Source organism: Natator depressus, chromosome 3 (assembly GCF_965152275.1).
Source record: "Natator depressus isolate rNatDep1 chromosome 3, rNatDep2.hap1, whole genome shotgun sequence".
In the NCBI taxonomy this organism is placed as follows: domain Eukaryota; kingdom Metazoa; phylum Chordata; order Testudines; family Cheloniidae; genus Natator; species Natator depressus.
In genome coordinates this window covers 144,257,425-144,285,028 of record NC_134236.1, presented here as the reverse complement: position 1 = coordinate 144,285,028, position 27,604 = coordinate 144,257,425, and the positions used below count along the sequence as shown (strand labels likewise).

General features: G+C 41.0%; 2 protein-coding genes across 2 annotated transcripts in view; one reads left to right on the top strand and one right to left on the bottom strand.

Moving 5' to 3' along the window:
- Positions 1–16,316, bottom strand: part of PRKD3 (protein kinase D3) — a 77,936-nt gene extending 61,620 nt beyond the window's left edge. Inside the window, exons 1-2 of the mRNA XM_074948982.1 lie at positions 16,226–16,316; positions 11,260–12,341 (exon numbers count right to left, since the gene is read on the bottom strand). Coding sequence (XP_074805083.1) covers positions 11,260–11,550 — 291 coding nt within the window. The 5' untranslated portion in view covers positions 11,551–12,341; positions 16,226–16,316. The remainder of the gene's footprint in view (positions 1–11,259; positions 12,342–16,225) is intronic.
- A 178-nt stretch (positions 16,317–16,494) lies between these two features.
- Positions 16,495–27,604, top strand: part of QPCT (glutaminyl-peptide cyclotransferase) — a 30,957-nt gene continuing 19,847 nt past the window's right edge. Inside the window, exon 1 of the mRNA XM_074948973.1 lies at positions 16,495–16,727. Within this exon, the coding sequence (XP_074805074.1) occupies positions 16,521–16,727 (207 nt within the window). The 5' untranslated portion in view covers positions 16,495–16,520. The remainder of the gene's footprint in view (positions 16,728–27,604) is intronic.

The following is a 27,604-nucleotide window of genomic DNA, read 5'->3' as shown; positions in this document are numbered from 1 at the left end:
GAAATCCAGATAGATTATCTCTACTGCATTTCCTTTGTCTAAAAAATCAGTTATCTTCTCAAACAAGATCAGGCTGGTCTGGCACGATCTACCTTTTGTAAAACCATGTTGTATTTGATCCCAATTTCATTCACCTCTATGTCTTTTAACTACCTTCTCTTTCAAAATTTGTTCTAAGACCTTGCATACAATTGAGGTTAAACTAACAGGCCTGTAGTTTCCCAGATAACCTTTTTCCCTTTCTTAAAAATAGGTACTATATTAGCAATCGTCCAGTCATAGGGTACAACTCCCATATTTACAGCCCATAAAAAATCCTTGCTATTGGGCTTGCAATTTCATATACCTATTCCTTTAATATTATTTGATGGAGATTATCCAAGACCCCCAATTTAGTCCCATTAAGATGTTTGACTTCCACCTTGGATGTGATCATTTCTACTTTCATATCCTCATTTCCATTATCCACCATGCCACTACCCCAAAGCGCCTCACTACCCTTATTAAAAATGGAGGCAAAGTATTTATGTAAGTATTAGGCCACGCCTAGATTATCTTTAATCTCCACCCCATCCTCAGTGTTTAGCAGTCCCACTTCTTCTTTCCTTGTTTTCCTGTTATTTATATGGCTAAAGAACCTTTTACTGTTGGTTTTAATTTCCCTTGCAAAATCCAACTCTGCTTGATTTTTGGCACTTTTCCCCTACACTTCCTGACCTCCAAGAGGTAGCTTTTCTTGCTGATCCATCCCATCTTCTATTCCTTGTAGGCTTTCTGCTTTTTCTTAATCATCTGTTTGAGATGCTTGCTCCTCCAGCTTGATCTGCAACACTTACTTACAAAACTTTTCCCCTTGCTTGGGACACAGGCTTCAGATACTTGGTCAAAGTTGCAGAAACTAATTCAAAGCCTCCTCTACATTCAGAACCTTCAGTTCTGCAGTCCAGTCCACATCCCTAACTAACACCCTTTTAAAAAAAAAGTTTGCCCTTTTGAAATCAAGGACCATAGTTGCAGATCTATTTTTGTTTATCTTTCCATTTAGTTTAAACTGAATTAGCTCATGATCACTCAAACCAAGGTTGTCCCCTATAATCAGTTCTTCTGTGAGGTCCTCACTATCCATCAATACCAAATCTAAAATGCCATCACATCTTGTAGATTCAGCAACTATTTGGTGAAGAAATCTGTCAGCTATCATATCCAGGAAAATCTGGATCCTACTATTAATAGCACTTGTCCTCCAATCTATACCTGGGAAGTTAAAGTCTCCCATAATCACACAATTCCCAGTAGTTTTTAATTTAATTACAAATATTAGAGAGGTCTCTATCCATACCCAAATCAGATCCTGGGGGGTCTGCAGCATATCCCAAGCACTATCCCAGGGGAACCTCTGGTAGTTTTCTTCCCCAAAGTGAGTTTGACCCAAACAGATTTTTATCCATTCCATCACTTCTAATTTCTTTACAGTCTACCTCATCATTAACATACAATGCTACTCCACCACCTTTACCTTTATTTCTGTCTTTCCTAAACAGCACATACTTTTCAATCTCTCCACTCATGACTACTAGTCCACCATGTTTCTGTTATCCCTTTAATATCTGGTTTCACTTCATGCACCAGTTCCTCCATTTTGCTACCCAGGCTTCTTGTATTGCAGTACAGACATCTTAGTTGTTTCTGCTTGGCTTTGCCCAAATTTCTCACCCAATTAGATACAGTCATTCTACTGCCAGTATCGCCTACCTGCCTGTTAGTGCCAATACCAATGAAGCTCTCTTTCCTTTTAATATCCCCTCTCCAACCCAGTGCTGTTCCTTTTCCCTTTGCTGAATTCCCTCTTTCTTGATTTTCCTCCTGTTCAATGTTAGAATCAGGCATGGAGATTACATGAGTATGTCCCAATCATCTCCTCTGGGTTCCTAGTTTAAAGCTCTTTTAATGAGTTGTGCCAACCTCCATCCCAAAAGTCTATTTTCCTCCCTACTCAGATGGAGTCCATCCCATGAAAACAGTCCTCTGTCAGTGAATGCCTCTCAGTGGTCAAACATCCCAAAGTCCTCCTTATAGCACTGTCTGAGCCATCTGTTGACCAACACAATCTTGTCTCGCCTTCCTCCTCCTCCTCTAGGGACAGGTAGAATCCCACTGAAGATCACTTGAGCCTCCATTTCTTTAAGTGTATTCCCCAGCCCGGCATAGTCTCCCTTAATGCGTTCCAGCAAGAATCTAGCAGTATCATTTGTACTAATATGAAGGACAATTCGTGGATTCTTTCCTGATCCTATTAGGGTCCTCTTCAACCTCAGGTCCACATCACATAGCTTATCTCCGGGCATCAGCTCAGGTGACAGGCCTGTCTATTCTCAGTAAAGAGTCCCCCAGTCATGTAGACCTGCCTTTTTCTGGCAATAGTGTGATTCTCTGGCCTTGCTCCTGTTCCTTCTGGCTGCAAGTCCTCTTGTCTTTTGTTCGCTCTAGCAATCTTTTGCGACTCTCCCTCTATTCTCCTGGGGCTCGACTGACTGTCTCCATTGACTTGTCCCCTCTTCTTGTAGGACTAGCTGCTCTTTTCTTCCTTGTCCTCCCACCGTGTACTGCCTGCTATGCCCCTTCTTCATTTTTCAGCTCAGCAAACCTGTTCCTGAGCTATATTTCTCCTTCACTAGCCAGCCCTTTCCTCTTCATGATTCTCGTACTCTCATGCTTCCACTGGCTGCTTTCCTTACCCAGCAGTCTACTCTCTCAGTTCTCCAGTCCAGCTTGCATCTGCAAGTCTTGACTTTTCCCTTCAGCCTCCTCTTGCCTTCCCTCCATTATCTGCTCGAATCACCTTCAGAATTCAACCATGGTTTCCACCTGCATCTCCAAACCTCTTCCATCAGCTCTATCAGGTGACACAATACAAACGAAGCTCTTTTAACCGTACCCACTCCAGAATAATGTATCTGCATCTTCTATAGCCGGTCATCTTCATTGTCTCTTCCATTCCTTAGGTCACTACTACTGTTGCCTCTGAATCTTTCATAGCCTTCCTGCCTAAGCTCCTATCAAGGAAAACAAAAAACAAAAAAAACAACCGAACACCAAAACAAAACCAGACCACCACACAGCTCCTCCCCCAAACTTCCCTGTTTTTGAGCTCTGTTTGCTAGCTCCTGTACCGCTGCTCCTGTTAGTGTCTAATCCTGCATTGTGATGTACTGAAGTTCTGCCATTGACATCAATGGGAACAGAATCAGTCCCTTACATAAGTGTAGTTTAGGACTCATGCTAAGTTACGATCAACTACTAAAGAGCACACTACCTATAAACAAACTAACATTTACAACTAGATCCAACAATAGTTAATACATTGCTTAATTACCACCTCATTTCTTCAAATATATCCTATGCATGAGTTAAGATTTAACCAGGGGAAGAACCTAAGGCAGACAATAGTGGTACTCTCCCCTGAGCTGCCCATTCCTGACATCAAAATGAGACACCACTCACAGTAGGTCATGAGCATACTGTCATAATGTGATCTATTTCTCATCTACTTTGATCGACAATTAAATAGTTAATGCTCACATTTAAACTGTCATAAGGTTTCAATGTCAACTCACGTTTCCATATAAATAGGAGCAACAAACGCCTCTTATTAGGATAGTTTCAGGTTATCTGCAGACTCAGGAAGACACCACTTAGTTAACATTTTGAAAGTTATCTTCAGACATAAGGAAGAGAGGCTTTTCGTTTTGTTTTTAAATGAAAGCTTAGATTCTGGAACAATGACAGCCACCACAAAAAAAGTACCAGCTAGTTAGCTATTGTGAGTCATCCCTATCCAACCCTGGATTTTGTTATATAGAAAATCTGACGGGGTTAAGCAGCCATTTGTGTCCTAGACATACATTAAATGTTACCCAATTAGAAATTCCAAATTAGGATAATTTTTTTAAATGACCACTAACTCAAAAAAATTGATCAAGTCTCCTCAAACTTTGCAGAAAATTTCACTTTTGCCTTCAAAGTGAACTGGGCAATTTTCAGGCGAAAAATATTAGTAGAATTATACAACGATCAAAGAAAGATTTACACTGGAACATAGCTGCACTATCAGGAGGGGCACAGTGACCAGTCAAAAACTAAAATCACACTTCTGTCTCATTTTTATCTGCTATTGTTTCAAGCAGCAGCCAAGATTACCATAACAAAGGATATTTACATTTATTTACTGAAACTAACCATACCAAAGTGCTGTCACATGCACAGTTTCCCTCAATTAGTCTATTTCTTCCAATGCTTGTGTTGGTCTTTCACACAGGAACAAGAGATGTGAAACATTTTTATAAAATAGGAGAAAATGTCAAAATCATAAAAATTGCCAGGGAAACTTAGTAACAGGTATAGTTGTCACAGTTTCAAGGTAGCTGCACCTGTATGCCCCCTCCAAGGTCCACCAAGGACATCCACTTCAGACTTCTAGCAGTAACTCTCTTGTTCGGAGACCTGCATCTCACTAACTTTAGACCAGGGATTTTAAGACTACACAGAACCTTGCCTTACACTGTGATATCCCCAGCAAGCTAAACTGCTTCAACAGGCCACTGCCTAGGCTTTGCTTTCTCTTCAAAGACTATAAACAGTGTATAGCACACCATTATAAGTTACCAGACAGCTCCTTCTTAAGCAAGCACATTTATTCTTAAGGTAAAAATATTACAGAAAAAACATTAGAAAATAAATGAACATACAACCATGCTAAAAAGCTTCCCAGAGGTCACCCCCAACTACAACCTAGGGTTCTGGTAAGTTTTAATCTTTCAAAACCCACAACCAGATTTTCTCTCTGATTACAAGTTCATCCATCTTAGATCCAGAACCAGAATGAAGGCTGGGCACATCAGCCATTTATTTATACAGCTTTGGTCTTGGCCTTCTGTAACAGATGATCAGCAGATATGCCCTTAGGAGAGGGGCACTAACTTCAAAAGGTTGTGTTCCTGCAAAACCAGAGTAGAGGAATTTGCATTAACCGCTCTCCCTATGAAATCCCAAGAAAATCCACTTAACACTTATTGTCCCAAAAGTCAATATCTGTCTGCAACATTTTCAATATAGTATTTTGAACTCTAAAGTCTCACATCTATCACATCTTCCCCTTAAAGAGGTTACATATAATCCTGGCCCACAATAACACAAACTTAATACAATGAGGTCTTCCAAGGATATTGCAGGAAATTGCCATTCTGTCACAGTAATATCTGAAACTACTTTTCCTTTTTGAAAATGACTAGATTTCAAGTTGATTGTGCTCCTTCAACTACACTGCCCACCCAAAAATCCTGCAAATATTTCAAGACCCTGATCCTGCAGACTCAATAAGATTATCACATGTGTAAATTTGTAACAGATTGAGGCCTCAATTTTGATAAGACAAAACAGTAAGCAATAATTCAGGGAAGGATGGAGGAGATTGTTATGAGAAGATATGAAGCCCTGGCAGAGGACGTGGGCTATAAAGAGATGTGAAGTAAGCAAATGGAATCTTGCCAGACAAGAACAGGAAGATTACTCTGAGTATGGAAGGCAAAATGATCAAAGGCAAAGGCCAAAGCTGCAAAGAGGAGATCAAGGTAACAATCAGGTAAAAGGATGGAGAAGTACACAAAGACCCAGAGACAAAGGTGGAGGAGACAAGATAATGTAGGATCTTGAATTTGATGCTGAGAGAGATGGGAAGCTAATGGTGGGATTCAAAAAGGGGACTGACACAGCTGGAGTGGAGGGAGAGGATGACGACTTAAGTGTATCCAAAATGTTACTGCTAGAGGGGTGAAGAAATGAGAACCAGAGATGCCAAATAGGGGAAGGTTACAGTAGTCAAGGTGACCAGGTGCCACACACAGGTTTCAGCTGTGCAGATGATGGGGTAGGCTGGATTTTGAAGAGGCTAGAGGTATACATGACAAAACATAACAAGAAATTGCATATGGGAGGAGAGAAGAGCAAAAAAGATTAGGATTGGGAGCCTGGCAGACAGAAAGGAAAGGAATTGTTAATAGAGTTAAAGGAGGCAGATTAGGAAGAAAGGAGACAACTGGGGAATGATATCGAAATCCAAGAGATAGACAGAACAAGAAATATGAAAATTAATGTAACGAGCTAGATTTGGGAATAAGTGTGGAGGTGGTAGATGAAGCAGAGGAAATACATGAGGTCAGAGAAAGAAGAGGAGGGGACTGAGAATAGAACCTTCAAGCAGGCCAACATATATGGTGATGGGAGGAGAAAAAGGAGAGCACAGAATGATGAAATCAAAGATGAGAGAAATCCGAGGGGTGATCAGTATAAATAAGGAGTGTCCCCTTGACTTTGCCAGATGGTGACCATTAGTCAGAACAGTTTCAGGAAATGGAGGGGAGGAAGCCAACTTGGAAGGACCATAAAGAAATTAAGAGGGGAAGAAATCTAAGAAGTGTGAAAAAATAGCACACATTATGATTTTGGAGACAAAGGGAGAACAGTAGTTAGAAAGGAAAATGAGAACTCCACACACACAAAAATATAATTCTTCAAGGCAAAAGGAAATCAGCCACAGAAGAGATTGCAGGTAAAGATAAAAGAAAGCTAAAATAACTGGCGGAATCAAGGATAACGGGAGTTGAGAAGGGGTGGGGACAGGTTGCAAGGGTAGAGAGATAACAGAAGAGATCTTGCCAGAGATTGCTGTTCTGAAGAAAACAGAACAAAAAAACCTAAACTGGTAAAACATCTTTTTCTCATTGATAATAAATTTATGAGAACACTGCCTCTACTTTATCTAGAACAAAGAAAATACTAGCTATAATTTAGAGCACACTGTCAGCTGAACACCTCACAAAATGCATTAAAACATTAGTTTTCCATTGAAAACTGCTAAACAGTTCTACTTTTCACTTCATTCCTGACATCAGAGGGTGTGCAGGGAAGAAAGCAGTTGCAGTTAGCAGCAGATTTAAACATTAAATTGGGTACTATTGAGGCAGCTCCCACATCTTATCAGATATCAAGACTCGCTTTGCTCTAACACACTTGTTACATATGAATGTCTATTTTTAACAACATGCACTTCAAGTTTATATTTTTATTTGGTTATGCCTAAGGTTCTTCTCCAAACTCCTGACAAAAATGTAGCTGGTACACAGGTATTTCTAAATAAGGAAAGACAGAAGCAGTGCTAATTATGGTTCAGACATGGTTACAATCCCCCACATGGCTGTAAAAATAAGGATAATTTGGGAACATCCCTAACAGATTTAAAGAACACTGACAACCTGGCTTGTTTAAACTGACTAATTTAAAAAAAATCTTCCGATATAGAATACCCTTTACACAGAATGCCCTGAATTTCAATTTGGAAAGGTTTATTTCTGCTCTCCTGATGATTTTAAAAGGAGTTTTTGGGGCAAGTTCAAGAGCAAAACCAGACATATGTGGCCCTCCAATCTTCTCTCTCTTCCCCTTCCTCTCAGTGAAAAGGTATGTCCACTCCCTCTTCAATTTCAATTGCGATGCCACTACTGTTAGAATATCATAGAATATCAGGGTTGGAAGGGACCTCAGGAGGTCATCTAATCCAACCCCCTGCTCAAAGCAGGACCAATCCCCAACTAAATCATCCCAGCCAGGGCTTTGTCAAGCCTGACCTTAAAAACTTCTAAGGAAGGAGATTCTACCACCTCCCTAGGTAACCCATTCCAGTGTTTCACCACCCTCACAGTGAAAAATTTCTTCCTAATATCCAACCTAAATCTCCCCCACTGCAACTTGAGACCATTACTCCTTGTCCTGTCATCCACTACCACTGAGAATAGTCTAGAACCATCCTCTTTGGAACCACCTCTCAGGTAGTTGAAAGCAGCTGTCAAATTCCCCCTTATTCTTCTCTTCTGTAGACTAAACAATCCCAGTTCCCTCAGCCTCTCCTCATAAGTCATGTGTTCCAGTCCCCTAATCATTTTTGTTGCCCTCTGCTGGACTCTCTCCAATTTTTCCACATCCTTCTTGTAGTGTGGGGCTCAAAACTGGACACAGTACTCCAGATGAGGCCTCACCAATGTCGAATAGAGGGGAACGATCACGTCCCTCGATCTGCTGGCAATGCCCCTATTTATACATCCCAAAATGCCACTGGCCTTCTTGGCCACAAGGGCACACTGTTGACTCATATCCAGCTTCTCGTCCACTGTCACCCCTAGGTCCTTTTATGCAGAACTGCTGCCCAGCCATTCGGTCCCTAGTCTGTAGCGGTGCACTGGATTCTTCCGTCCTAAGTGCAGGATTCTGCACTTGTCCTTGTTGAACCTCAGATTTCTTTTGGCCCAATCCTCCAATTTGTCTAGGTCCCTCTGTATCCTATCCCTACCCTCCAGCATATCTACCACTCCTCCCAGTTTAGTGTTGTCTGCAAACTTGCTGAGGGTGCAATCCATACCACCCTCCAGATCATTTATGAAGATATTGAACAAAACCGGTTAAGTGCCCTTTTACAGCACCTGGATGATTTGAGCTCCCCCAAGGGCAGTGCATAAAACAGGAACCATTGTCAAAATAGCAAAACTGACTAAACACAAAGTAAACTGAAAAAAATAAAAAAAATTGCTCTCCAATTTCTTTAAGTTACAGAACTTTTAGCTATTACCTGTAGTAGCTACTATACTTTCTGATGGAAGTGTAGTTTTCAAGTATACTGTGCTACCCTAAGAGAAATAAAAACATGCTTGAAGATAACTGTTTTTAAGAGGGGCAAATATGAGATATTTGGAAAGACTTGCAAAGAGATCCTGCCCCTACTGCTCCAGGTTATGACGGAGGAAAGGGCTACTAATCAGCACTCTGTGGACAGCTGGAGCCCCCCAACCAACATGCTTTAATATTCTACAACTTGTCCTGCGGTAGGGAGCTACTGAAGGTAGGCAGGCAATTCAACCTCAGATCCAGAGGTGTCTGAGGCTACAGAGACAGCTCAAGAGTGGTCTCCCTCATCTCGCTATACAAAGAAACAACATGCAATTGAAATATGACTTAGAAGCACTATTAAGAAACATAGGGAAGAAATACCAAAAGTAAAAGGAAACTATCAGTAGAGTTAAGAAATTTTTAAAGAAGAACAAAAGTTAGAAACAGTTCCAAAAAATCACAAATCCTAAACTTTTACAAATTTACTATTAGCAGTTTTTAAAAAGCATACATCTCCTGAACCCATGAGAACAAGCTGTGTACTGTCCTGAGGCTAGAAGAAGTTAACCGGTCAAGAGAAGAGACACTGAGCCTGCTATGAAATGCCACAGGTAGGTGAGGCCTGATTACCACCAAATTACAAGGCATTCCTGATGGGACAATAAATAGCTGTGTGCAGGATAATTCTCAGAGAAAAGTTATCTTTATGTTAATGTTATGTTAATAGGAGAACATATTTATGGATATAATTGTGGCTCTGCCACCTGACTTCAGGATCAGTTCCAGGCAGGATACCGGTATATTGCTGTGAACTGTACGGTAATATTGCCACTTGTGCACTGGCTTCAAAAGTACTTACAAAAGATAAGTCCAACACACATAAGTAGCCATCCCCCAATTTCCTGGTCAGTGGTTTGCTGCCTGCATGGGGCATGCTCTCCCTAAGCAGCTCTCTACTGGCATCATCAGTCACAACAGTTAGTATACAGATTAATTAAAGCCAGCTGGGGAGAGGAAGACCAGGATCTTGAAATCCTAGCCAATTTTACAATCTAGCTGGCTCCACATATAACATGGCTATAGATGAGGCCACCAAGAGTAGACAGGAAGTGCCAAAATAAGAGAGAATGAACAAAGAGAAAGGTGTTACAAGTGTGAAGACAGGAAGAAACAAGCAAACGTACAGATGCAAAGAGAGGGAGAAGAAAGAAAAAGAAAGAAGGACCATAAAAGGTTGGAAACAATAGTGGTGCAACTTTTATATCCTACCTATATTTTTTCCCACCAAAAATTATATGGGTCATTGCCTGAACTATTTTTGGTAGCTGACAAAACTTCTGTGAAATCAATGTGTTTACTACATTTCTAAAAAAAATGTGAAACACAGAATGAGAATACAAAAAAAATCTTATGGAGAAGGGGAAATGCAATTAGATTATCTAGATACTGGTGCTCATATCAAGCTTACCTCCACCCTCTCAAAATCCTAAGTAAGGGAAAAGAACACTGTATTCCAAGTCTAATAAGCCTTTCTATTCATAAACATAGTTCAGAGAAATAAAAAGAATTACAGGCAAAGAAAATCGACTTAGTCGACACTCCCATTGTGTTTATTTCCTCTCGTGATTTTTTCCCCACCCCCCTTCTATAAAACTGTTTAATATAACAACTCATTTGAGGGAATGGATACAATTAGGTTGTTTTCATTATTTGCTTGAAAGTTAACGTGAACTTTGAATTTGGTTAATAGCACATAATCTATACATAAAATACAACACATGAACAAAAATAATGAAATGCACATTTCCTTTCTACCAACTCAGAACATTTTAGCACTATACTGGGGGTTCTCAATTTTTTTCCACACTGCAGACCCCATCTTAATAGAAAAATTGTCTCATTGGTACCTCCCCTCCCACTGAAGACTATATTGCATCCTTGTGACAACTATAGCAATTGCTTACATGGAAAAGAAATATTAGGAAAGTATTAGCTGCCTTTTAATGAAATTTTGCAGCTGTAAACAAGAAGAGCCAATATCATGTGACCCACCAGACCCCTGCAGACCACCAGCAATTGTTCTGTGAGCCACCACTGGACCAAGGACTACAGTTTGAGAATTGCTGTGTTATACCAAGAATACTGAACAATGTTTTCTTCAACACAAATATATAGCAGCAATGACCACAGAAGAACACTACTAGAGAGCAGCAACACTGAGTACAACCACAAGGGCAAAAAATAACATTCTTTCCATATTATCAAAACTAATTACTGTATGAAGAGTCCAACTTTATTACTACATTTCTATTGTTGTAGGATTTCAGAAGACAGACATAAGGAGAGCCCACTTCCTTTTAACTGAGACTCCCATCTTGGGAGGTACACCTTTTAGAACTACATGGGATCAGCCTTAACACAGTCCCAACACTGGTCTTGTCTCTGCACATAACCACTTGATGTACCGAAATTACACAGAGTGATAGCGATCATAGTAAATTAAAACAATTATTACAATCAACAGCATTGTATTTTGTTATACTGTACCTTCTGGTAAACTATAGAACAGACTAGGTCTTTGACAGATGAGAGGGACAAGTCCTGAGCTTCAATGGTGACAGTCTCCCGAGTGAGACCGATCTGCAGCAGGAATGAGACCCCATGCATAGAGCCCCTGGAGTTGGTGAGACTCTGTGTACTGAGGCTGCCATTGGACAGCCGGTTGGAGAGCCCCGACTGGGGACTTGAAGACAGAGAAGGGACTGGTGGTGCGGCAGCATGAGATGCAGGAGGAGAAAACTTCTGTAAGGATGGAGGAGAGGAATCGTTTGCTGACATCTGACTTTCTTTAAATCTGTAGAGATCTGCCTAGTAGTCAACTTTTTTAAAAAAATATTTGACCAGGGTGTCTGTTATAATTTTACAGTTTAAAGGATAGTCTAAAGTTTCCCTTTTTCAGTTCAGTAAGAGGCCCCTGACTGATACATCATGTTCATTTTCCCTTTCATTCTGTTCAAGCTGATGAGCAAGAGAATTTCAGCCGGAAGTTACTTTAAATTAAAGGTCCTCTTTCCACAGTTTCAATCAGCTGATCAAAGACACAGACTTGCCTTTAGCACCACATCCAGATGTTTGGAGAGGCTTAAATCATCATGAAATTGTCTCCTTCAGAGGAATAAATCAATACTGCTTTTTCACACAGGTCCTTCATTTTATTTCTTTTGAGAAAAATCTTGGTCTCAGATAGAGATTACTGTTGGTAGATCTTTAAAAAAAATTCCTTATCTCACTTAACTCCAGACACTATATATCAAACACAGGCTCATCTTCACTTAGATGTCTTTTTCTATTTAAACAAAAAAACATGTGGATAGCATCCTGAGCCAATAATACTGCGTATATCAGTGTTTATGACGAATCTATTCTTTCTTCAAAAGTTCTTCTCGGAGTTCATTAATATGCACGGACATGGTAAAAAAGTTACCTTAATTGATCTCCAAGTTTTCATTTTTGTGAAGCATTTTATCTCATGAAATGCAGGAACAGCATTTCTAAAAACACAAGCACATTAAATCTAATCTCTAGGTTCACCCAGATAATCTGCAGCATTTTGAAACGTTGTATTCTGCCTGGTAGGGGAAAAAAAATGATATTATTTCAAATTAGTTTATAATTTTGCATAATAGCAGTATAATCACATTAGTTTCAAACTATTACTAATTCCTTGCAAATACATCTATAGTGTAATTAATCAATTTTTACATTCATTTTGTTGGTTAATAACAGATGCTTAACTGCTTCCTTGTTGTATACCATACTATATACATGGTGCCTAAAGCTACCCAGCATACGTGCTCCATTTGACATTTCATGATTGTTTTCCCAGTAATGTCAGAGGAAAGAGTGGTTCATACTGTAACTATTGATGTAGAAGGGCTGAGCACAGCTCTGTTTTATGGGTATACTAGTTTGTAGGTGGTGTGTGGGATAATAAACACATTAAATGCAATCAAATATTCACAAAACCACAATATCATCATTAGAAAATTCTCTGGTGCTTAACTTGGACTTTCTATAAAAATGTGAAATACAGCACCTAGAAAAGTTTAGCTGTAGAAAGATATTTACACAATGTTTTCAAAAGAGCTACTGTACGCCATATTAATGTTCTTATACCTGACAAACAGTGAACCTGCCACTTTTTTATATGTATTTATTGTTTTGTGATTATTTTAATTCTTTTTTGCTCTGCATTTGGTGATTATGGACTCTAATTATTTGTTGTAATATATTATTGCCTGAACCAGCATTTCAAGCATTCAGGAGCAATGCTAAATAACCATTCATTGAATACATTTTGTCTACACTAACAGCTCTGGCTGAATTTTTAATAGTGCTGAGCTTTATCATTTGGCTATATTAAAGAACAAAGTGAGGCAAGTTTGCATTTTATAACAGGGATCAATATGACAGTTTAAAACACAATGAAATGTCATGTCAGACATACTAATCTGAGACAGGACTGAGGGCACAATTCTATGACTCCCACTGACAACCTCAGAAATTAAGGATGCTCAAAATTTTGCAGACAGTGCACAGCATTTCAGAGAAATGTCAGTGGCTCATCAATGTCTTTTCCACGGTTTCAAGAAATATAATTGGAATAACAGCAAACAAACATTTCTGCATTTCCCCATGTAACTCTGCTCCCATAAAAAGAAATTACCTGAATGCTCCACCAGGTGACCCAAGTATAAGGAAACTATATACAGTATAATGTACTTTTTTCAAGAATAAATCAATATAAGACATAAAAGCTCACATGCTTTTCATCACATTTTCTGTAGATGAGGGATGCTCACAGAGAACATTACTATCTCTAACAATTAAATTAATCCTAAAAAAGTTAAATAACTCCATGCTTTCTTCAGGACAGGAAATAAAAACTACCCTGAGTAGGAATAAGGCTGATGAACATTACAGGCCTAATTTAACAGATTAAAACTACTTGTGAATATTTATCCACAATATAACCAAAGATCCACTTGAGTGTGTGTGTTTGTGTGTACACATAAAAGGTCATAAAAGAGATGTAAAGTTGGGGAAAAAATTAGTCCCTGATCCAGCAATCAAAACTGCTGGTATGGAGCTCTGCTCCCACGAAATAAAGGTGTCTTATTTTAAGATTAATATCTTAGCTTCTCACAATTACCTCATCCAAAAAATAAAAGTAAATTTTTACTTATTTAGTCTTTCAGTGTAACTAGTTACAACAAAATTATTATTTTTTGTGCACTCAAAAGTAGGAAAAATAAAGACAGTCCCTGCCTTGAAGAATACATTTGTCACAATACAAATTAGGGCCATAAACAGACAAAGCAGAAAAGGCGGCAAAAGCGATAGTAAGATCATGCATTTACTCAGTGACTCAACCTTTAAAGACTACTGTACCCCTTTCAACAGTCTGATTTGTCTTGTGTACCCCCAAGTTTCACCTCACTTAAAGAGTTACAAAATCAAACATAAAAATACAAGTGTCACAGCACACACTTTGAAAAGTTGCTTACTTTCTCACTTTTACCATATAATTATAAAATAAATCAACTGGAATATAAATATTGTACTTACATTTCAGTGTATAGTATACAGAGCAGTATAAACAAATCATTATCTAAGAAATTGTAGTTGGTACTGACTTCACTCGTGCTTTTTATGTAGCCTGTTGTAAAACTAAGCAAATATCTAGATGAGCTGATGTACCTCCGGAAGGCCTCTGAGTATCTCCAGTGGTACACGTACCCTTTGTTGAGAACCACTGCAATAAAGCATGCGAACATCTTAACTGTTCCTTTAACTCTGAGAGCTGGTTGTTGTGTGTGTTTTCCTTGTGTTACTTTCCTATCCCTCACTTCTCACAGATGAGATAGCAGCAATTAGATTTTAGAAGGAATATTAAAGGAAGCAAGAGCAGTGGTTTAGTGAACAAATTTGGGGAAGGGGTTCCAAGAATATGCAGTAGTGTAGGAGGAGGCACAGAGATGTGCAAGAGAAGGAGACAAAAGAATTAACTGACATGATGTCATTCGTGGCTAGAAATTAAGAGAAACCAGGTCAAATGTAGGTACTGGATGCATGCTGTAGGCCCGGGTGTCACTTATATTTGCCCGATTCTTATACTAAAAATATTTTAAAATGGTAAATATTTGTATTTAAGTCTTTTCATACCAATTTTTTTATTATCTGCACATAAATGTTTAAAGTCCTTTATTGAAAATGGGGGCCGATCGTTGTATACTAGAAAGGTTCATTTAACAAGACTATTCCATGTAAATATAACTTACATCTATACAGCTTCCCCATGCAAGGCTTATAAAGTGATTAAAAAAATTTAAAAAATATATTTTTAAAACTTAAATTTTGAAATCAATGCTCATTCCTGAAATGCTTTAAAATTGTAAAAATAAAATAGTTCACAGAACCTTAGAAATCAAAAATGGAAAAGACCTATTAGATGATATAGAGTCCACTCCCCTGCCAGTACAACACTGCTCCATACACTATTTTTTTCAGTTTTGTCATGTCCAGTTTCAAAAGTCCCAAATGATCTTCCACCATGGTCGTTTGGTGACTGTTTCACAAAGTATTAGATCTTCCAGATAATTTTTCCTAAGGTTCAACCTACATTTTTCTCTCTCGTAAATTCATCCCCATTATTCCTACCTAGACCTTTCAGAACCATGTGCTCCTGGTCTGTGATTGAGACTCGGAGGTGCCACAATAATACAAATAAAACATGACTCCTCTCCCTCATCCAAGTGGTTGGCTGGGCGGCTGTTAGTTTTCTCACTCTCCTGGAAGTTATGTTTTTGGCAGGACTGACCGAGAAGGCCCACGTCATACACTATTTGGGGTCCAGCCCTGCAAACCCCCTACTCATGCCATGGGGCCCCTGAGCTCGAAGGGGCTCCTCACACGCGTGACGAGGCTTTGCAGCGGGCTCTGCGTGCCTGATCCCGTTACCCCCCCCCCCGGCCCGTGGCCCTGGAGAAGGGCGCGGGCGATGGCCCCGCACGGTGTGGGGACAAGCCGGGTCTGTCCCGGGCAGCGCGCGGGAATAGAAGTGGCCGGCTCGCTCATTCACACCGTTTCTGATTCGGAGTCGGGCGGGGGCGGGGGACTGAAAGTTTCCCGACCCCACCCCCGCCTCCGGGAGCCACTTTTGAAGTCACCCGCGGTAAAGTGCCCCTCTTCCCCCCGCGAGCGGTTGCGCCTCTCTCCGGAGATGATGTGGCCTCAGCCCGCTCCCCCAGCGGGAGCCCGGGGCCGCCCGGGTCGGCGCTGAGGAAGCCGCCCCCGTAGCAGCAGCGCCAGAAGCCCGGGCTGCCCCGCGGGCTCCCGGAGCCTGCGCTGGCTGCACTCCCGGACCCAGCCTCCCAGGAGGGGCGGGGCTGCCCCGCGCACGGCTCACGGTTCCCGCCTCGACCCCTCCGCCCGCGCACAGCCCGCTACTCACCTGCGGCACAGAGCGACTCCGGCGCCCCGCGGGACAGAGCCGCTTCACACGCATCTCATTATCCCCCCGCTCCCCGCATCCACAGAGACTCCCGGGACGGGGTGGGGATGCAGGGGCTGCCGGGAACTGTAGTTCAACCTCCCGCTCTTTGCCTCCGCCGAGCGCGGCGAAGAAACGACAACCCCCGCCATGCCTTGCGGGAGCTGGGCGAGGGGGTGGGGCGGCGCATGCGCAGGGCTCCAATCAAAGTTTCCGTTAGTCTTCTGCCTGAGGCGGTTGATGCTCTGAATGGCTCATGAGGCCGGGGTTGGGGGGAGAGAGCAGTAGGACGAGGAGGCAGCGCAGCAGTCATTGGGGGCGTCGTGCAGTTATTCTCCCACCCCTGTGGGGAGGCCTGAGGGGGCCGGCCCTTGCCTGGGGTGCGCTCAGCCCTGGGAAGCCCCTCCCCGCGGTCACAGGTCTCCCCGAACGCTACAGGAAACCACCAAACCCGCCATCGCAGGTAGAGCGGCAGAGCCGAACCCTGGCCGCAGACCCACCCGCTCCTGCCCACTCGGGGGTGGGGGAAGGTGGGCAGGTCTGAGGTTACACCCGTCTGGTCATTGTGTTGCACGTTTGCACCACGGCTACCAATCGCTTGCTCCAAGCTGTGGCACATTGCACTAGGGCTGCCATATGGCTGCTCATTGTGTTGCACAGTTGTCACATACCTTGTTGAGTTTCACGTTCACACCACAGCTGCCCCACGCCTGCTCATTGTGTTGCATGGTTGCACCCTGCCTAGTGCCTAGCTACTTAGTATGTTACACATTTGCACAGTGGCTGCTGTGCACCTGCTTCCATTACACACTTGCTGCAATTTCCACACACCTCATTGTGTTGCATGCAGTGCTGCTGGTTCCCACCAGGAATATTTACATTTCCAAAAGGTTTTTACTTCTTTTCTCACTGTAATTTTGTTAGTACAAGAAATCTTCTTCTCAATTCCCCTTCATGTATTAATTTCCAACTGTGGGAAAATTGGCAGACCACCCACAAAAATCAACAGGGATTTTCCAGACCCATGGTCTTCATCAAGTTGTCACTGTTCAAACCCATAAGTTTAGGCAGCTTTCTGTTCTCTATCTCCTGTGCTTCCCCTTCATTAGATCATGCCCGTAGATTTCAATCTGTGATTTACCGACCCCTAGGAGTCCACAAACTGTGTCTAATTTCCAAAGGAGTACGCACCTCTATTCAAAAAGTTTTAGGTGTCTGCAAATGGTTAAAAACCACTGAATTATGCTATAGACCAGGGTAGTCAATAAGACTGCAGGCCAAATCAGGGCCGCCAGACACTTTTGAATGGACCTTGAAATCTTTTTATTTACTTGTTATTATTTTTCTATTATTTTCTCTGGAGTCTGGACCTTGTCAAAAAATAAATGACAACCCTTGCCATAGACCTTTGTATCCTTTCTCACCCTTTCCATGTCCATCTTTCCTTTATAAATTGTAGAACAGATACTCCTGATTTGGTGATACCTGCCTGGACCTACCCTTTTAAGTGCAAGGACAAATGGACTAATTGTGTAACAAAATACGATAGTGCAGAGGTTGCCAAAATTGTCCATTGTGCACTTGCTCAGCAACTTCTCTAAGGAGAGTTGGGTGGTCACATGGTGCCAGTTCTCCTTGTTTTCACCTGCTAAATCACATTAAAGACAGCTAAGTATATGTTAAATATCTCCCTAGCATACAGGCAATTGCTGTAGTTACTGGGATGTTACATGATTATGAATGGAAATAATCCACAGAATTGCAAAAAGGGAGGTGATCCATATGACAAGCTTCCCCTTACAACGTGGTTCGTGCTATGAGAATGTTTAAGAGATCTGCTATATTAGCATGCTTATTTGGAAGGTTGTGTTGGGAGTGGAGTTCACTGTAAGCAATAGTAATGGACTCTTCGTGGCCAATAAATAGGCTTGATACATAATAATGTGGCTAACACAAATATCTGGCCAAGTAATGCATTTATATATAAATAGACTTAAGATGAATGCAGCTTTAGTGGGCTGTATTCAGGATAGGCCCTTGGTTTGTTGGGGTCCATATGCTTAACTTGTGCTTAATTTTATACACTGTGAGTAGTTCTATTGACTTCAGTGAGAACTACTCACCATATATAAAGTTAAGCATAGCCCTAAGTCTCTTAAGGATCAGGGCATTAGGTCCAGATTTTCAAAAGAGATGACCAGTTTTGGGTGCCTCTATTTTGGGGGCCCAGAATGGGTATCTAAAAATCAGTGGCCACTTTTGAAAGATTTTACTTTAACATCTCTATAAAGTGGGCATAATAATACCTACTCATGTACAGAGGTACTATTTTAATATTTTTAAATCATGTTGAGATCACTTAGAGGACGAAGGCTCTAATTATAATCTCTTTAGTAAAAAGAAAAGGAGTACTTGTGGCACCTTAGAGACCAACAAATTTTATAACTTTATTTAGTCTCTAAGGTGCCACAAGTACTCCTTTTCTTTTTGCGGATACAGACTAACACGGCTGCTACTCTGAAACATCTCTTTAGTGTTGCCAGATTAAGATCTCTGCCCACCAAGACAGACATGGAAGGCTGGTCAATGTACTTTTTCATTTCCTTCATCTTATGCACTTAAGAACAGATCTAAAGGCAACTGAAGTCAATAGGAGTCTTTCCTCTGACTTCAGATTAGACCTTTAAACACTGCAGCTGATACAGAACGCGGCAGGCCCATGTTCTGACTGGAGCCAGATTATGGGATCATATTTAGCCTGGAGCTTCATGCTGAAATAGGGAATTGTTTTAAACAAAAATTGAAGTTAATGTGGCTGATGCTGCTTTTAACTGAATGCTAAAACACCCTGGAACTTTTTAGTGAAGCATATTCCATGAATAGCTCATGTTGTTGCCAAAGTACAGTACAAGATAACTCTGAGCAATCTCTGTGTCTTTTCTCCCCTAAAATGGGACTCCCACACACAAACATTATAAACATAAAAATCATCTCTTTAAACATTATTCCTGATCCCTAGCAGAGCTACGATTCACTCTCTAAAGTTTTAAGTGCAGCAAGCATTTCACATGGTGAATGGCAACTCCCAAAAATAGTGGTTAATGGACAATAACAGATGGATATTAGGTACTACCACACTCATTTGGTCAGCAATTAAGCTTCTTTGTAAAGAAGCTCAACTCTGAATCATCCAGTAGGGTTGATACTGTTTAATTTGTTGCCCTAAGCCACAATAGTTGCTTTTTCATAAATTAGAATTGAAGATGGATTAGTTAAAATCATTTTTATAGTCCATTAAATAGCACCATGAGAAACAACAAATCAGGGAATTGTAAGCACGATATGGCTACACTGTGACTTGCTGAAGCACCCAAAATGTTTTGTTCAAACTTTAAGAGCTATTAAGTAAAACAAATCTAAATGCAGCTCTGCATTTCAATATCTATATATAGTAGCACATATGGCTGTATAAAGGCAGGGCCTAGTTTATGTGATTATACTGCACAGCATTACTGTAGTATGAAGCATTAGGGCACTGATCATCTAGACTAATTGACAGCATAAGGAGCCCAATTTACCATTTCCATGACTATCACAACCTGTATTTATCTGACATTTCCTGTGGATTTCAAACATTTATATTTGGCTTCCTAATCATCTCTTTTTCAGGTGCTCTCTATATATTTAGGCTTCCTCCTCTGTCTTCACAACTTAGATCTTTCATTATTAGAATCAGCTGGATTTTCCTACTTGCCTCGCTCTTAGATATCTTTAGGGCCAGCTGGCTAGGCCATTGGTATTTCTAGCATAATATCTGAAACTAGGGTTAACTAGCTCTTTGCTAAACTTTGTTTTTTGTAAAATGCTGTTTTATATTCCATCTGGTGTACAATTTTTGTAGCCACAGTGCATTTTATAGTAGTTCTAAGTTTGACATAAGGGTACATTTTTAGCACTAGAAGGAAATTGAATATATTCCTTTTCATTCTATTTCTCTGTGGTTTACCATGTTCTTCTAGCATCTAAATGGTGTTCAAAAGGGGAAAGGTCCTAGGGAATTTGATTTCTGCATTTGTTTGAGAATCTCTGAAACAATGCACTGTTTTGGTTGTTGCTTCTTGTGGACCCAGTCCTGCATACTTTGCACAACCAAAGCTCCCCTTAGAGTCAGTGGGAATTTGGGGTTTGCAAGGAATGCTGGTTCAGACCCTGAGATAGAAACTGCTATTTAGGTAAAATATGGGATTATTTTTTTCTCCTTCTTTGCAGGTCACAACCCGTGATATATATTTCTATTCCAATTGCTAGGGAACCTCTGTAGGTCTGGAGTACAGATTTGGTTTGGATAAAAACCTGAAATTTGGATGCCTGTCTGAATTTGCTTAATCACTTGGCCTGATGGGGGAGGTCAACTTTCTTCCTCACAAAGTTAAACTTTGTCATTAAGAAACCATCTCCAACAGGAGAATGGGAAGGTAGCCTTGTGGTTTTAAAATGGTGGGGGGCAAACTCATTCTAGATGTAAATCCATTGAAACCAATCAATCTTTTGGAATTCCCCCACCCGCCACTAATAAAGACAGTAATGGCATGATCCTGTAACCCTTACTGACATGTGTTGTCCTTGCTCAGGTGAGTAGTCACATTTAAACCATATTCAAATCCTATTGTTCCCATAATGAAGTCAATGTAAGACTAAGCTATACTCACCTAAGCAAGGATTTCAGGATTGAACCCTACAGTATTATTCAGTTCCCAGCAATTGCAGCTAGAGACAATATCAGCCTAAGGAAGCAGAAGCCCTTAAATCTCAGTCACTGTGATGCTTCCTAGGATACCCTGGGTTGTAATGCACCTCGCTATCACCTGTCCTTAGCATGAGGAAGCCGCCTCTGTGTCTGCCATGGGTCAGCTTCCCAACTCTACCAGCCAGGGGAACAAGCATTCTCCTCTGGCCTTTCAGGATCCCCTGTTAGTCTAAAGATTAGCAATAGGCACACTCCAACCCCTAAGTTTGCTGAGTGTGTCCCTGGTCCACTGGACACTCACCATATTCCCAGATTCACTCCTTCCAAAGAAATAGTTCTATCTCAGATCTACCAGTACTACCTCAGATCACCACTCCACTTAACTCACAGCACTTAGATGTGTTTATAGTGAAATCAAACATAAATTCAAGTAGAAGTACTGGAAACAAATGGTTACCTATAAAAAAATATCATACTACTCATTCTAGAGCCTAGACTTAGTTAACAAGATACTCTCATGGCTAATAAAGTATTGCTTGCCCAAATCCATGCAGCTCTTTAGAGTCAGGCTGGCTGTGACCCTTCTTTCATGAAACATGCCCACTGTCCTTTTGCCTCCTAAGTGAGGGATTCAGTGTGTCTCTTTGCACTCCAACACATATCATGCCATGCCTTTGGCTTTATTCATGATACCCACTGCTGTTTGTTTCTTCCTGTAGACTTCCTCTCTTGCAGATTTTGCAATCTCAGTTTGCAATTGGCTCCGTAATCAGTATGCAAACAGGCATACACTTTGAGGCATACAATATCCAATACACAAATGGCCATAAAGGGAGATAGATGTCAGATACCTCAGAGAAGTTCCTTTCAGGCAGGAGGTATGTCATCTCCTGGTGACCTGCCTTAGCACCAAGACCTTAAGAGAATAATTTTCATTAAAGATACGTAACTTAAGTATTATCTATATATACATTTCACAATGATTATGAGGACCGGGGGCTGTTGGCTCTCTTTAAAGACATCACTTGCCCCTCTTTGGTGAACTATTATGCAGGTCTCCAACCCAGCAGATCCCTGTAAAACCCTAAGTAATCACTGTGTCCTCTGCCTGTTGGGAACACGGGGTCGCTGGGTCACAGTCACTATATACAGTGATTATACATTATCATAAAGGGCCTGGTCCAATGCCAACATGATATCGATAGAAAGGCTCCCATCAACTTTAGTGGGCAATGGATCAGGCCAAATTGTGGTAATCTATCACAAAGCAATCTGGACAAAACAAATCTATTCCTATATGACTCCTATGGTACAATGGGTCTGCCACAAATTTACTTTGAGTAAGTTAGGGGATATTTTAAAAAAAATTGAAAATCCCCACCCTCCCCTTTCTTTGGGCCTAATATTCAGAAGAGCTGAGCATCCAAAATGACAGCTGACATCAATAAAGAGTCAAGGTTGGTGAGATAGTATGTTTTATTGGATCAACTTCTGTTGCTGAGAGAGACAAACTTTCAAGCTACACAGAGCTCTTCCTCAGATCTGGGAAAGGTTCTCAGTGTCACAGCTAAATACGCAGTCAAACAGATAGTTTTAGCATAACTAGTTAGCACATATTCTAAGGGACCATTCAAATCAATGGGATCTGCAGGTGTTTGGGCTTTCTGAGAATCAGACTTTGCATTATGTCAGCAGCAGTGGATGTGTGTTCCTCATAGTTAAGAACCAGGGTAATCAAGGAATGATTAGAGAAAGTTCTGCAGAGAGAGTCTGGTTTTAGCTAAGATACATGTATTATGTAGTCTAATAAAGAGTGCAAGTCATGCACAAAAGACCTTTACAAATATTTTCTCTGTACGATGTTCCCTCTAGTGTGCACCAGATGGCACTGTGACATTACCTGGTTTAAGGAAAGAAACTATATAGAGCTGGCAGAATTATTTATTGCAAATCATTTATCTGACAGCCCCATGCAGAGAATGGAGATACTGAAACAGTGACATATATCATGTTTCTAAAAATTGCTGTGAAGTTTTGTGTTTGATAAAAAGTGAAACCTGCACTAAGACTCAGATTCCATACTTCCAATTAATTCCAGGCTGAATTCTGCCCTATTTTTGGAGGGGTGGGGATGGGCAAGACAAAAGACCTTTAATTGTCCCTAAGCAGGATGACAAAGTACAGTATCAGCTTTCTTTCTAGCTTTCCATCCATAGCTTTTAGTGTTGCAAAAAAATGGCAGAGGATTATCTTCCAAAGCTTCCCCCAGCAGGGCCCCATCACTCCTGAACATGGACTACATGACTTCCCACTTCTATTCCCCCACCGAACCACGTTCCCAACTTTCCCAGCCTCATGGACTAGTGTGCAGAGGACTTTTTATTTTGAGAGGTAGCTTCTGTGACCTGACTGCTTATCTGTGTTAGAGATAGGAGCTTGGAGTCTACTGCTGTATTTAAAGAATGGTTGGCCTTTTTCTTCTTTGTAAGGCTAATGGAACAGATCTTAAATGGATAAATGGGAACTGAAACTGTTGTTTAGCATCTGACACACTCTCTCGGAGCATCCAGAACTGTCATGCACCTTGTTACTCCTCTGCCTTAGCAAAAGAGGGATTTGTTGGTGTTAAACTGTGTGACAGTTCCCCTCCACCACAGCCCAAACAAACTTCTTAGGACTCCACCTGTCCTAAGTTTGCCTTGCACGTTTATCCTTGGTGTACTTCAGTTCCCAAACTATCCAGAAGCACCTCCCTGCAGCATCCAGCCCCTGTCACTGGACACTCGAAGAAATTACCAGGTCCAAAGAGACAGAGTTCACAGGAGCCTGTTGGCTCAGCTGAGGGTGCACACCTCAATTTAATATAACAGCACTGAGATGAACTTATCATACAAGAACAAGTTTATTAATAAAGATCAGAGATTTAAGTGATACTAAGTGAGATAATAGGAACAGAAAATGGTTACAAATAAAAACAAAGGTATAATAATGTCTTCTAGTAACTAACACTGAACTAAACAAGCAACAATCCTGGACTAAGATAAGTTTCTTACCTAAACCAACCTTTCAGCATCATCCACCCCACCTGGTTGGGGATCCATCATTCAGGGAATGCAAAGAGTCCTGGACCCTTTGTTCCCTCTGTGATGGATAACAAAGCGGTTCTTTCCCCTTCTTATAGTCCAGTAATCCCTTGTGATATGTTATTTTGAAGTGTATCTCCAGATACAGCTCTTCTCCCCTGCTTCTTGTGCTCCTGTGTGCTGACGCCATGCTATTTTCTTATCCTCCTGATAATGTGCTTTTTCTGTTGACTTAAAATGCAAATGAAGCTTGCTTTCCCAATGCTTGTTTCAAAGAGATACCTTGGCAGCCAGGTAAATCAACATTCCTTTGTCTGGGGAAGACTTACCAACCCTGTTTGATTACATGGCTTTAAAGATATTTTCAGTATACACATACAGCTTTTTAATTAACACTCAGACATACATCACGCAATGCTTATGATGACCAATAAGACATAAGTTTTCATCTGATACTTTACATCAGTGGTTCTCACAGCTGGTCCGCCGCTTGTTCAGGGAAAGCCCCTGGCAGGCCGGACCTGTTTGTTTACCTGCCGCGTCTGCAAGTTCGGCCGATCACGGCTCCCACGTGCTGGCTGCCCTTCCCACAGCCCCCATTGGTCTGGAGCGGCGAACTGCGGCCAGTGGGAGCTGCAATCGGTGGAAACTGCAGATGCGGCAGGTAAACAACCCGGTCCGGCCCACCAGGGGCCTTCCCTGAACAAGCGGCGGACTGGTTTTGAGAACCACTGCTTTACATGACATTCTTTTTAAACATCCAGACAACAACATATTAGGTGCAGTGAGTTAGTCAGGCTTGATAGGAGTTGTTGTTACATGGCAGTGAACCCTTTGCCGGTGGGCATTGAGGGCCTCATAGGGTTACACTACTCCACTTTTTCACTCTACTGCCATGTGTAAATATTCAAAACTGGTTTAACTGGTCTAGGTCCACTAATATTTTAGCCAAAAACAATTAATATTTTAGCCAAAAACAATTTCCTTTACAGCTATCATTTGTATTTATAAGTGGTAGCGCCAGCTACTTTCTGTGTGGCTACTAGCTTTGTGCTGGTATTGCCCTAATTCAGTGGTTCCCAAACTTTAACAACCTGTGAAACCCTTTCACTGAAATGTCAAGTCTCGCGAACCCCCTCCTAAAAATGAATATTTCCAGGGATTTTCTCCTTTACCTGAGTATAAATTATAAAAGCAGTGATCTTGGAAATACAATTTGTTTTTATGACATGCTTATTACACACTATATATTATTAATTATTATTTATCATTACAGTATTTTTATTACATTATGAAAACAGCAACACCTTTCTAAGATCTCACTTTCATAGCTTGTATCACTTTGAATAAGCCTGTTATAAGACAAGGCTCCTGTGTTTCATCAAGGAGTGTCAGATGTGAAACAGCATGAAGATATTTAAGAAGCCAACTCAAATCGTTCCTCCTACACAAGCGTTCAGGTCTTGAGCAATCCAGGCAAACAACGCAAACAAAGCTTAAACTTGTTCTTCATAATAATTTTAAAAACAATACTAGCTGCCTATTTAATTTTAAAAACAGAAAAAAGCATCCACCTCCTTTTCTGTTTCTTATAAGGAGTCTTGAAGTTTAAATCTCCTCAGTGTGATAGATATGCTTGCTTTGATCTGCTTAGCTCTTGGAAATCCAGGGACTCCGGTCTGCTTGCCCCATGCTGCCCAAGTCCCTAAGGACAGCTCTATCCGCCATTAGGGATTTTTTTCCCTGAGAACCCCCTGTAACATTTCACGAACCCCAGTTTGGGAACCACTGCCATAGTTCCAGTCTTTCTCCCTAGGCACACCCACAAATTGTGTACACACTTTATTAAATTTTCTGAGCTTATACTAGTTTCCTTTTTATAAGATTACAGGACAATTCATATATATTTTGGATGCAGTGTGTGTTTTGTTTTAAATTGTTCACAGCATTATAGGTAAACTTTCTGTAACCCATTGTAGATAGTGAAGCGTGGCATATATAGTTGAGGGCAACAGTGTTTGACTTAGGACGGAATAAAAATAATATTTAAAAAAATCCTGTATTATCTATGGGTATGTCTTCACTAGCAACTGCTTTAACGTGGCTGTGTAGTCACGGCACCATCGCTGGGAGACAGCTCTCCCAGCGCTGTAAAAAACCATCCCCACGAGGGGAGTAGCTCCCAGCATTGGTGCACTATCTACTCTGCCACTTTACAGTGTTTAAACTTGCAGTGCTCAGGGGGGTGTTTTTTCCATGCCCCTGAGCGAGAAAGTTGCAGCACTGTATAGTGGCAGTGTAGACAAGGCCTATGAGTTTTCTACAGTACCCATCACCATAACACCTATGTGCTTCCTAGGTAATTTAGGTCAGCATAACAGGGTCTTCAGCCTGGCAGTGGACTTCATTACTTGTTTCACAGGGAGTGGTTTAAATACTTCTAAAGACTTCTTCTAATGCTTCATTATGCATGGTGGGACCAAACGCTCTGAGGGTATGGCTACACTACAGCAGCACAGCTGCAGTTGACAGAAGAGGTTTTTCCATCAATATAGGTAATACACCTTTCCAAAAGAGGCAATAGCTAGGTTGACAGAAGAATTACTCTGTTGATCTAGCTGTGTCTACAGTAAGAATTAGACTGACCTAATTACATTACACATGATGTAACATTTTTCACACCACTGAGTAATGCAGCTATGTCAATCTAATTTTTAGGTTTAGACCAAAGCTCAGAGGTGGTATAGTAAATAATACTATCCAGTCCTGAATCAAGTTTATTGTCTCAGCAAGTTCCTCCCATATGTGATTGAGCTTTTCTGTGATGCGATCTTTTTGCATTGGTCAATACTTGTGTCCAAAGTCCAGCTTACATAGTCTGCACTGATTAGTGAGTACACTATTCAGAATAGGTCTGATGGCTATGATTTTGCAGCTATGAAGGCAGGCAGCAGAATATTATTTTTGTTCCATTATGTAGTACTGTAAAAAGTCCTTGTGCTCTTGGCAAATAGATTTAGAGCAGTTTCCCACCACTAGTGGCCTAGTCATGTGCCAGCACATCTGCCTATGTATGATCTTAATTTGATGTAATTTGTGTGTGTCCCATGTTAATCTCTGTGGTCAGTGCAGGGTGAAAGGGAGACTTGGGGCCTGTGCATCAACTTTAGTGATCATGAAGTGTTTATAAAGTTCTATCGGTTTGCCAGAATCTTGGCCTTGCAGCTGGAAGTTTTACCTGTCTAAGGCAGGCTATAAACTAAGGCTGTAAACTTGTAAATTCACAAGTTTTTCAAAATCAAAGCAGCTTTGTTGTCACTTCCTTTCCCTGGTGGAATGCAATGAAAGCCATGATATTGGCCTGGAGGAGGTGGTGATCAGACCTGTGGAGTGGAACTTTTATGATGTCCGTGAGCGCCACTCTTAGGCTGAAGATCAGCTCCAGCATGTCTCTTCTCTGAGTGTGAAGGACTAGAGGTGGTTCAAATGAATTACATGTTTCCATGCAGA